This window comes from Cupressus sempervirens, chromosome 2 (genome assembly GCF_028749045.1).
Source record: "Cupressus sempervirens isolate cs-2001-9-10 chromosome 2, ASM2874904v1, whole genome shotgun sequence".
NCBI classification, from domain to species: domain Eukaryota; kingdom Viridiplantae; phylum Streptophyta; class Pinopsida; order Cupressales; family Cupressaceae; genus Cupressus; species Cupressus sempervirens.
In genome coordinates this window covers 13,324,417-13,336,316 of record NC_143119.1, presented here as the reverse complement: position 1 = coordinate 13,336,316, position 11,900 = coordinate 13,324,417, and the positions used below count along the sequence as shown (strand labels likewise).

At 32.7% G+C, this 11,900-nt stretch overlaps 1 protein-coding gene across 1 annotated transcript; it reads left to right on the top strand.

Moving 5' to 3' along the window:
- Positions 1-10,850: 10,850 nt before the first annotated feature.
- LOC149570840 (serine/threonine-protein kinase/endoribonuclease IRE1-like) lies at positions 10,851-11,538 on the top strand. The gene is made up of 2 exons (XM_089808235.1): positions 10,851-11,089; positions 11,225-11,538. Exons 1-2 carry the CDS (start codon positions 10,901-10,903, stop codon positions 11,357-11,359), a joined length of 324 nt encoding a protein of 107 aa, XP_089664361.1. The 5' UTR covers positions 10,851-10,900; the 3' UTR covers positions 11,360-11,538.
- Positions 11,539-11,900: the final 362 nt, after the last annotated feature.

Below are 11,900 nucleotides of genomic sequence, written 5' to 3'. Positions count from 1 at the left end.
AAATTAATTCTCATAAGATTGCTTTGTTAACAGAGTTACAAAGATATCTTAGTTTTAATCGAGCTGGACAATATTGCATTACTATTGAAAAGTTTGCATTGACATATAGGGACAAGTAATTGTTTTTGCGGTAATTGATTCACCCCTTCCCCCTCAATTACTCTCTTCCAGAGATTACTTTAGCGACGAATCTTCAGTTTTTGGTGATCCTATCTGACGGGTCAATCATCATTTGGTGAATAGTGCATGCAACACAGGTCAACCACATCACTAGATATTTTATTAGATTTGGGTCCAACACTCAGGGTAGTCGCCCATTAGTTATCACATGATTGGTCAAAAAAATGGTGCAATTGCCAATGCAATATACAATTTGGATACATTTATTTTAAACATATCACCAACCTTTGCATGTTGTTTATTATTGGCCCATGTTCTTTCGTCATTACTACAACCAAATAATTTTCCCTTGGGTTGGGTGTCGCCAACGATTTTATCGCCGTGTTTCGACCACCAGCCCTGTTTAGCCAACTGTTTGCTATTGTGGGTTTGCATAGGAAGGTGCGTTTCACTTGCATTTGACATTCCCGCTTGTTAATCCCACCTAATTCGCCAACCTAGATTGGACTATAAGATATTATTATTCTACACAATTTGCCATTTTTTGGTCTGGAGACTGACATTTCTTATTGCTGCCGAACTTTCAAAGTGCTGAGTGCATTGGCCATTGACTCATGAGCCTTGGTTTTTGTAAAAGGCAAGTGATTTTTAATTTATTTATTATGTCGATAGTGGTACTGGTTATTTTTTTAGTTTTACTGTCTAGTGTCCACTAGTGACTAGACATCTCACATGCTAAGATAGCCTATAGGTTTGTGAATTATATTGGGTAGTACCGTAGCAGTAGTACCCTTTTTTTGAGAATGAATCATATTATTGTTATTATATGTAGTCTAAGTAGTTGAGTCTTTTGTTCAACAACTAAGTTGATTTTTTTTGCAGCCTTTATCGATTTGCCATGTAAAACAAGAAGGGTAACAAGGGTTCCAGTAGGATCCCTGAAAGCCAAGAGAGGCCACCATTACCAAAATGCAGAACCATTTGGTGGTGGAAATTTTGGCAACTTACAAGATTCACAAGTTAGATCTCCAGTGGTTATTGAACAAGGAGATTCATCACAAGTTGGACCCTCAGACTGTATTGAAGTTCAAGTTGGCGAACCTGATGTCTCAATTGAGGACAAAATTGAATAAGATTTGGAGGCACTTCCCCTGAGTAGGGAGTCACAAACTGAGATTATAGAGTTGGAGTTGGTCTCGGATCAGTCAGGTGAGGAAACCAAAACTGATTCTATAAATCGTGTTCATGCACAAAAGGGGAAAATAAAATTGGAATCGAAGAAAGACTGATCTCATTGAGATCTATCCAAAAGAAATTTTTAGTTAGAATGGGTGGAAAAGTACCGGTTCATTGAACCAATGCCCAATCCAAATGATGGGGAGCCTCGTGTAGAATGTAGATGTAAGATTTGCACAGAGATAACAAAGAAGGAGAAGAGGCTACAACTTAAAATTAATACCATAGAAAAGCATGTTAGTAAAGTTTACAAGAAGGAAACTATAGATGGAGTTGAAAAATCTGTGCTAACTTGGAAAAAAAAAGGACAATTATCTACATATCAGGAATGCTGAAATATACAAGTTACACCAACAAATACTGGAGAAGTGTTCTGCAGTAAAAGGTTCCATTGACGATTTCATTGGGAAAGCAACGAAAGTGCAAAATATGGAAAAAATAGTTCAATTAAGTGTGGTCTTTTATATATTGAGTAGAGGATGCCCTATGATGGACTACCCTTCAATTACTGCCTTATTGTGCTTTTTGAAAACTCAAAACTATCCGAACAATCACTGGTCAGTAAACAACGGGTGGGAATGGGCTAGATGTTTTGCACAGGTTGAAAAAGAAGATATGAAGGAATCTATAAAAGACTCAAATTTCATTGCATTGTCTCTAGATGAAGTTACATCAATTGATAATACTTCTTGGGTTTGCATGCATATTTATACTGTAAACAATCTTTGTCATCAACCATTTCTACTATCTATTGCTAAATTGAATCATCGCGCGATATTTGAAAATTTATATGAATTATTAAAGACTACTCTAATTGAATCTGGAGGTTTGAATAGCATGGAGATTGCCAAAAAGTTGGTGTGTGTTGGAGCAGATGGAACTTCAGTTATGCAAGGTCATAAAGACAGTCTTTGCAAAAAGATCAAGAATGATTTGACACCCTACACTATTCCCATTCATTGCATGTCCCATCAAATGAATCTAGCTTTTGGAATTGTCAGCAATTTTGGTTGTGTAAGTAAAGTGGAATCTCTAATCAAAGAGATTTAACAATACTTCTGTCGAAGTCCAAAACGAGTCCAGGAATTTCAACACTTTGCTGAAGGACTTACTAATGGGAGGAAGTTTCTTAAAGACAATGATACTAGATGGATCTCTTTGGATGGACCAATGCATCAAGTAATGTTTGAATACTTGTCATTGCTTGGACTAATCCACTCTGTGCGAGACAGATTCCCTCGACTATATTCAAGCCTAACTAATGTTAAGGTACTCTTAACTTTAGTAGCTATTCTCCCCATGCTACAGGACATGAGAGATATTATTAAAAAGGTTCAACAAAGAGCTATGTACATTGTAGAATATAATAAGCTGCGTAAAATGACATGTAGTAGCCTGGATACTTTATAGCGATTAATACCATTAGATGAAACAAAGTTTGCAAAGTGGTTAGAAATCTCAGATTTAAACAATCCCGGGAACTTTTTACATATTGGTGCAAATGATGAGGTATATGCCAGGGTATGTGGAGTTGACATACCAATGCAGTACTATGCCTGTGTCAACCCTGACTCCAACCCTAACGAAGCAGGAAGCAAAGTTGAATCAGAAACAAAGAAGGTACTTTCACGTGTTATAGGTGAAGACTTCAAGAAAATTAAAGACTCTATGCTTGACTCTATCAAGCAAGTTTGCTACAATCTTTCGTTAGAAATCAAATTCAGATTCCCTTTAGAGGAATTGCTTGAAGCAATGTCAATTGTTTTTCCACAATACTGGTCTCTAAACTGTCCGATTGATTATCGAAGAAGGATGATGACTTTGATTCAACATTTTTGCAAACCTAAAGTAATCAATGGAGTCACTATAAATAGAATTTTACATGAATCTCGATTGAGAGATCAGTCATATTCTTTTGCAAACATAATGAGGGAACAATATGCTCTTATGGAGAACCCAAATGAAGAGGGAGTGGTAAAAAAGCTTAGGAAAAACCTTGGTGAGAACAATCAGTTGAGAGAGGCAACACTAGAATATTTCAAGCTTACCAATTTATGTTTGACAATGATATTGGGTTCAGTGGAGGATGAGAGAGTTTTCAATACTTTGGGTTTCCTAAAGTCAAAGGTTAGAAACAAATTAGACAAAAATTTGGATAATTGTTTGAGGCTCTATAATTCTAAGTATGAGGTAGAAAGTTTCCTTTATGACAGGGCTGTCAGGATTTGGAGAAACCAATGTCAAAAAAGAGAGATTGCCAACATTTCAAACCCAAGTGGCAGTGGCAGTGGTTCATATCCTGATATTGAAAGCAATGAAGATGATCTTGACTTTGGCATGCATAGTGAGTTTGACGCTGACAACGAATCTAAAGAAAACACAATGAACAATGAAATGTTATATGTAATAAATGAGGAGGATTTTGATGATAGTGATGTTGAGCCGGTCCAAGCAGAATGACAACTATAGCAATTTCTCAAACTCAAGTTCTAACTTCTGCGTGAGTCAAGTAGTAGGCTAGTAACTCTAATGTAAGACTCTACCTACTAATTAATTATGTAACATGTTTGTAGAAGTTAATTTATAGCCTTCATTCACTGTTCCTTTATAGATGTTAATTTTTTTTTTTTGAACATGTTGATGTTACAAACTTACATGTGGAGATTTTCATTGATTGTATTTTTTTAACATGTTGAGATTTTTATTGATTCTAGTTTCTTTAAGAAATTGTAACACAATGATTTAACAAAATAAGCTCTATTTAAAAAAAAATGTATTATAATTTATAATTATAAATTAGCTTGTAACATAATACATTTAACAATTGTCAACTACAAACAATTACAACCCTTTACAAATGACTCAATGCCAAATTGAAATAACTTTGAATTTCCTTTTGCAAATACAAGGGAGCAACAATAGCTGTAGGTCGGCTTGTAAATGTATATATAATCAAATTATTACTACATAATACATTATGTGTGTGTACAATCATATTGCCAATTGTGTAATTTTTTCAAGTAGTAGGGAAATTTTTTCCATCTTCTTTGTGTAGTAATAGTATGCTAGTGCTTGGCTACCCAAATATCCTGATATGCTGGCTCTTGATTCCTATAACAATTAGCATTAAACAAATTTGGAATTAAATCCAAAATTTAAAATTAAAGAGGAACAAGTAACAAAATGATTATAGTACTATCACTTACTAAGTTGTTACTTCTTAGTGCTATCAGCTATGACTACCACTGACAACAACAGTAATAATTTCAGTTTGAGAAGATGACCCGACTTCAATGAATTTCTTTAGTGCGCTCCATTCTGCATTATTTGGAAGCTCCTTTTGTTTGAGGTTGTAGCTAAATAGTTGTAACTTCATCAATAATAAATACTTCTGAGAGATAGTTTTACATGAATTGAGGAATTTATCTATAACTTCAATCATTGTTGATAGTGGTTTGATGCAACTTGCAATTCTTTCTAGAGTGGTTTCCTCAGGTAAGTTCCCTAAATCAGAATTCATGCCATCCTACAACTTTTTCATGTAATTTTCTTTTCCAATGAATCTGTTGTTTGAGTTAGCTCGATTTGGTAATCCAATAGTCAACAAGTTCAGTATGATGTTATTCATCTTCATCAAGTCTTTGGAAGCAAAATTGAGAGCTTTAACTATTTTTGTTGCTTGTTGACAATGGTGATAGACTTCAATGACCATTACAAAGGCATCCAAGCAGTTGTTTATTCTATGGTTTGCCAAATCCCTGTTACTGAATCTCTTTACTTTATTCAAAATTTGGTCAGAAATATTTTTTAAGGAATTGGTGAAGATTTTTCTTTTACCCACAATATCATTTTTTACATTTTCAAAGACAAGTCTGAGATTGCTATTTAAATCAAGCCATTCAAACAAACCATCACTTTTCTTCATTATTTTGTCCCAATTTTCTTGTTTGATAAGCTTAACTGTGCTTATTATAGTATCCTTCACATGATGGTCTTTGAAAGAGGTCGTTCTATTTTCTGCCATTACATTCTCCATCTTTTTCTTCATTTCAGACATCTTTTTTTCACTCTTTTTCTATATTTCCTCTAGTTGCCCTTGCCAATTAGTTTCTCTCTTCCTCTCATCCTTCAATTTCTTCTTCAAATCTTTTGCAGTAGTTACCTCTTTTTTCTTCTCATCCTCGAGTTCCCTTTTCAAATCATGGATTGTCTTTGCAGTGGACTCCTCCTTTTTCTTCGCATTGTCCAATTCCTTCTTCAAATCATGGAGTCTTTGAGTAGACTCCTCTTTCTTCACGTTTTCCAATTCCTTTCTCAAATCAAAGATTTTCTTTGAAGTTGACTCCTCTTTTTTCTTTGCATTCTCCAATTCCCTCCTCATATGATGGATTGTGTTAGTGCTTGCAATAGCACTAGACTCTATTTTTTTCGCATTTTCCAATTTCTTCTTCAAACCACTGATAGTTTTTGCAGTTGACTTCTCTTTTTGTTTCATATTCTCCAATTGCTTATTCAAATTGTGGATTGTATTTGCACTAGACTCCTCTTTTTCCTTCTCATTCTCCAATTCCTTTTGCAAATTAAAAATCGTCCTTGCCCTAGACTCTAATTTTTTTTTTTCATTCTCCAATTCAATCTTCAAATTATTATTTTTCTTGACAATAGAGTCTAGGTTAGTTTTCAATTTATTGTTGACCTGTGTACTACTCTCTACAGACTTGAACAACTATGTAGTAGAGGCAGGTTCATGCTGAAGTCTTTTTTGGCACTCATCCAATTCTTTACTCAATTTTTGCACTTGTTCATTCATCTTTTATTGCTGAAAAATTGCCTCTGTAGGAGAAGATTTCTTTATCTTGTTTTACAATACTTTGAACCTATTGTCTGTTGCTTTCTCCTTTGCCTTCACATTATTAAAGTCTGCCTGTAACTTTTCTATTTGCTTTGTAAGCCTTTTGTTTTCCCTCTCCACTTTCAGAAGTGTAGAGTAGACCATTTTGTTGCTCTCTTTTGATATATTGATTTTGTCAATATTTTTCACTTTTGAGAAATCCATTTGAAGACTAGTAACTTGTATATAGTTATAATTTATTACATTTTGTGGTGGATTATTATCTCTACCCAGGAGCATAACAACCATGAAATTCATCATTTCATTGTTTGGATTATATGTTGGAAATATTCTATTAGTAGATCTTTGACATTCGACAACTGCATCACTTTTCAAAGTCTTCATAATTTGCCTATTTCTTTCGCTTGTCTATTCAAACTTTGATGCAAACTCGTTTAAACTAAAATTTGGGTTTTTTGACACAATTAAGTGTTTGAAAGGTGAATTATCAACTATATCATTATATGCTGATGCTCCTCCATCTCCAGTTAAACTTACTCCACCTACAATTGTATTTTGAGGATTACCAACATACTAAAGATGGCCCATTCCAAATCCTGGCGTTTTAGGACTATTTTCAGGGTTTTGTAATGGTTTTCTTTTCGTTTATGCTTGCACTCGTACGAGAGGTTTTTGACTTTGTTTTGCTCATGCCTGGCTGCTACTGCTTATTAGACTTTAGGCCCTATTTAAAATAATTGTAAAGTGTAAACCTAAGGCAATTAAAATCAAGATTTCTAGTGCTGCAAATTGCAATGAATTTAAAAAAAAAAAAAATTTAAATACCCAGAATCGAGATTGGATAATTGGTGTTGTCATTTGATACCCAAGTTTCACACTTTCAGTCTTCAGGAATTAGAACACAAAATGAAATTCTGTCAGTTTTTAAAAATTTGAAATTTGAAAACCCTATCATATCAGACTCTCAACTCACAATTGCAGAGCTTTCAACTTCATACTCTAAAAAGTAAAAACTTAGAAGTTTAATAGTTAAAATGAAAGTATTAAGTAATTAATGGTTTTATCTACAATGTACATCTAAATGACATAAAGAGTCAAGACTCAATAATGTAGTGATGTACAAAACAATAATAAAAAAAAGTAAAAATTTATTACATCGATATACATTTGAATAAATTTGTTCATTTTAAATAAATTAATAATAAGAATAGAATTTAATTATTGATTATTCGATATTCATATGATTTTCGGGTGAATTTGTGGAGTGATATTGCTGTTGTCAAGAGTCATCTGGAATTATGACACATGTCAATCGTGACACTTGTCAAGGACATGTGTCCCAATTTTGGATGAATCTAGGCAGATGGGAAAGCATTCCTCAAATCGGCCCAAAATTCATCTCAGGCCGTTGATCTATATATATCATATGGCTATAATTATATTATATTATATGTTCTATTATATAATAAATAATTATAAATAAAAATAATAATATTTTTATAATAATAATAAATCTTAAATGATTATATAATATAAGTAATATTATTTTAAATTGAACGACAAAAAACATATTATAATTTATTAAAAAAATACATTATTAAAATATAAAATATAAAGCAATGCACTTACATTAGAAAAGAAAAAAACTGTTAGATTCATAAATGAATTGAAGCTACTTTTTAATTTACTTGAAGAAATTGATCAAATTAAGGAAACATGATCTAGAAATGAAATCAAAATATGATACCCTGTGCCTATGGTTCGCCCAAATATACGCAAACATTCATCATTAAGTTTTTCAGAAAATATATTATTCCTTGCAAGATAATAATGTGATTCGTAGTTATTGTAGGGGATTGCACGAGAGGTTAGTGCATTTGATTATGAGTATAAGATTGTATATTAAAAGAAAGGATCAATCTTTAAAGTACCTGGAAGTTAGGGTACTTTTAGGGGAAAACCATCTTCATTGCTAACAAGCAATTGATCACAATTATTTAATGTTCTCGTACATCTAACACGGTAATGCCCAGGAAGGTCCTCATTGCGTCCTACATAAAATTAATCAAATATTACAAAATGCACCCTAAGAAATAATAGTACAAGTGAAATAAAAACATGAAAAATGAGAGAGGAAAAAAGGAATAGACTTACCAATAAGCAGTGCTACTGTATCTATCACCGAGCTACGTGTTACCAAATTTGTAGTTGGTAGTGCCTCTTTGGTTCTGTTCCTAATACCAGGCGACATAGTGAACAGAGGATCAATGGTAGGAGCTTCAAAATGAGATTGCTAGAGCACAATAAAACAAGATTGTTAGAGCTATTAAATTTTTTTTTGTTCGAGCAAAACACAAGTGTAGGATAGAACATGTGATGTACTTGAACCACTTGAAGTATCATCCTCTATGGGATCACCCCTTAACATCCTTGCCATGATCCTCTTAAAGAAAAAACACATGCATTCTATTTAATGACATAAATAAAAGAGTATACTATAAAAATTGTTATTGAACTTTTGTTATAATTAAAAATTACATTAATACTTACTAAATATGTGTGAACTAGGGTCAACAACCTATTGATCGAATCTTGTGTTGCAGGAGTCTGAGGTTGAGTTAATGCTACTTTTGATAATTTTTTTCCTATATCATTAATACACTTTTTCAATGCAACCATAGGATCAATGGTTGAATTAAAATCAATAGTAAATTTAGCTAGCTCATCGTGGCACAACTCATCGTTCTCATGGACTACTTTTTCCTTTCCCTTGTCCTAATATTTAAAATCATTCCAAAAAAGTAGTGAAGAATAAAACATAATAAAAATTATGCATTAACATATTTCTGGTATCTAATTTGTACAACAATGAGTTTTACTTGTTGGGAAGAAGAACCATCACTGTCATGTAGATCGTGTGGGTGTTGATCCATATTGTAGCCTTGCATTTCAAAAAAAAATATTGAGACATGTTAAAATACATGTGCTATTGTTCTAAGTTAGAAAAAATATATACAAATTTAATGGTGTGTTTATCTTCATTGCTTGGAGTTGATTTTAAATGTGTATGTACCACCTTGCCCATGATAGTGGCTTTGATTGTATCTATGTGATTCAAATTGTAATCAATACGAAGCTCTTCGCCTCCATGTATTGATTTGATCACACATATAAATACATGATTTCCATCACCTACCTCAAATATGCACTTGGGTCTCTTCTTTGTTGACACTGTTCAATTACTATTTATTAAACCTACAATATTCCTTGATGCTTTTGACCTTCTGTCAAGGTATATAGCTACTGTTTCACTTTATTCACTAACTTTTTATTCTATATAGTTTTCCACGAGTGCATACCTACACATACTTTTTTTTTAATCTAACAATCTGCATCCAACTATTGTAATCATAGCAAGGTCTGACATACTCCGTTAATTCAACAACCTTGTTGTAAGGGACCTTTATGCCATCCATTAAAAATAAGCCCAAACCATGTAATGAGGATGGTGCTATGTGATATATCCTCTCTCCAACAAACAAATTAGTGTTTATTGGAGGATGTTCATTGGGGATCCATTTCTTTTGTAGATGTTTGTACCTAAAGGGCACATTGAATTTGCCTTTATTCTCATCATCATAAGAATGTGACCCCCCTTGAGCAAGGAAAAAATTCATGCATTTATTGAATTTCTTTCTAATATTTTGACGTCAAGTTGATCTCCTTGATTTAGACATACTAAATGTCTCACTTTCTTCTTCCATTCCTATATTTTCCTCACTAGAGGAAGACAAATCTGAAAAATACCCATGCACTAGTACCTAGACTCCACGAAATAAGAGAGATAGTTGGAAATGAGAGATATTTTACAAATAGTAAAAGACATTAATCTCTATGGGGTGTACTGACTTATACCTGATGATCCATGAGATTGTGTGGAATGCTCGTGAAAGGGCTTCCTGTTTATGCAATAGTAAATCAATTTTCTTAGGTTAGCTAAAAATTTCATGATACATATACTCAAAATTACATCGAATATTAGCATCACATATGAATTATAATGAGTAAAAGGTTATAACCATCCTCCTCCTCCTCCTCCTCCTCCTCATCATCATCATGATTAGTAGAAGAGTTATTTGCATTAGAAACATCATTTTCTTGATGTTTATATCTGCACATATGGTTTCGAAAGAAAAATTTGGTGTAATTAATGTGTCTATCTGCAAAAATATTGGACATGTTGTACTTAATGTTTATATATGCACATATGGTTTTGAAAGAAAAAATTGGTGTAATTAATGTGTATATCTGCAAAAACATTGGACATGTTGTACTTAATGTTTATATCTGCACATATGGTTTTGAAATAAAAATTTGGTGTAATTAATTTGTATATTTGCAAAAACATTGGACACGTTGTACTTAATGTTTATATCTGCACACATGGTTTTGAAAGGAAATATTGTTGTATCTATGCCTCTTCATTTTTATTTTTTTTCAAAGTAAGGTGCTCGTCAATGGTAATAGAAAACAAGAATGCATTTTCTAAGAGTTTACAATTGTTCAACAAATTAATGTTTTACAAGAAAATGCACCTGAAGAACTATTAGCTTAGAAGCAAGAACATGTTGTAGAAAAGCAAAAAGCAATAATGTAGAAAAACATGATGCATATGCATTAGAGAGAAGAATAATGGACGATTTTTCTTGTGCTACAGCCAGAGTTTTAAAAATTAATAAGAAGTGGTGTCTACGATTACATTGGCTTGTAAGAGACCATAAGCCAAAGAAATGCAATTGGAATTGTCGAAAGTTAAGTGGTTTGCTTCGAATTGTTCGAAACTTATCAAGGCATTATGAAGACAATCCTCCAAAAACAAAGGTATATTGTATTATAGAAGTAAAATAAAAAATTAAAACTATACCTAGATGTAATCTATATTGAGAGAAAATGCTAAACTTGTTTCTTTTAACTTTTGTTATAAACAAATTTAAAAAATGTTTGGATGGATGGCAGAGAATTCTCGGTGGCAATGATGGTCGAATGCTGCATTATTTTTATCGGAAATTCCCAAGGTTTTTTTTCGAAGTTTATTGGATCATGCACGTTCATTGTTCCAATGAATGTGCTTTTGTTGAATATTTTGGATAAGTGGATTCTACTTGTATTTCTTGAGCACGTACTTGCATACCATTTATTTTAAATTTTTAATCTGTATAAAACTTAAACTGGCAGTTGCATTATTTTCTGTGTGCAACAATGAGCCACCAGTATAAGGAGAACTTATATTTAGTACTGCAATACATTCAAGTGATCTCTTCATTTTATAATTGTATTCCTCATCCATCTTCAAAACTTATGACGTATTTGATGATATGAATTCCATTCCTTTGGGTTGCATACAATTTTTTTTGTGTTCCACTCTTGTCTTAGATTGAAACTATGTTTATGAATAGTATTATTAGTTTATGACTATTTTTACTTCCATCTTACCATTTGTACCTTTGGTTGTAGTATCCAAGATATGTAACTCTCCGCATAGCTCATTAAGTAGAAAAGAGGCTAGATATGTCTAGAATGCAGACAATGTATCTTGACAAATGAGTAGCCAAATACTTTACCTGGCTGGATAAGAAGAACATTTCCTTCAAAATAATTTTAAACCTTACCTTTGCTCTTCTGTTGGTGTATT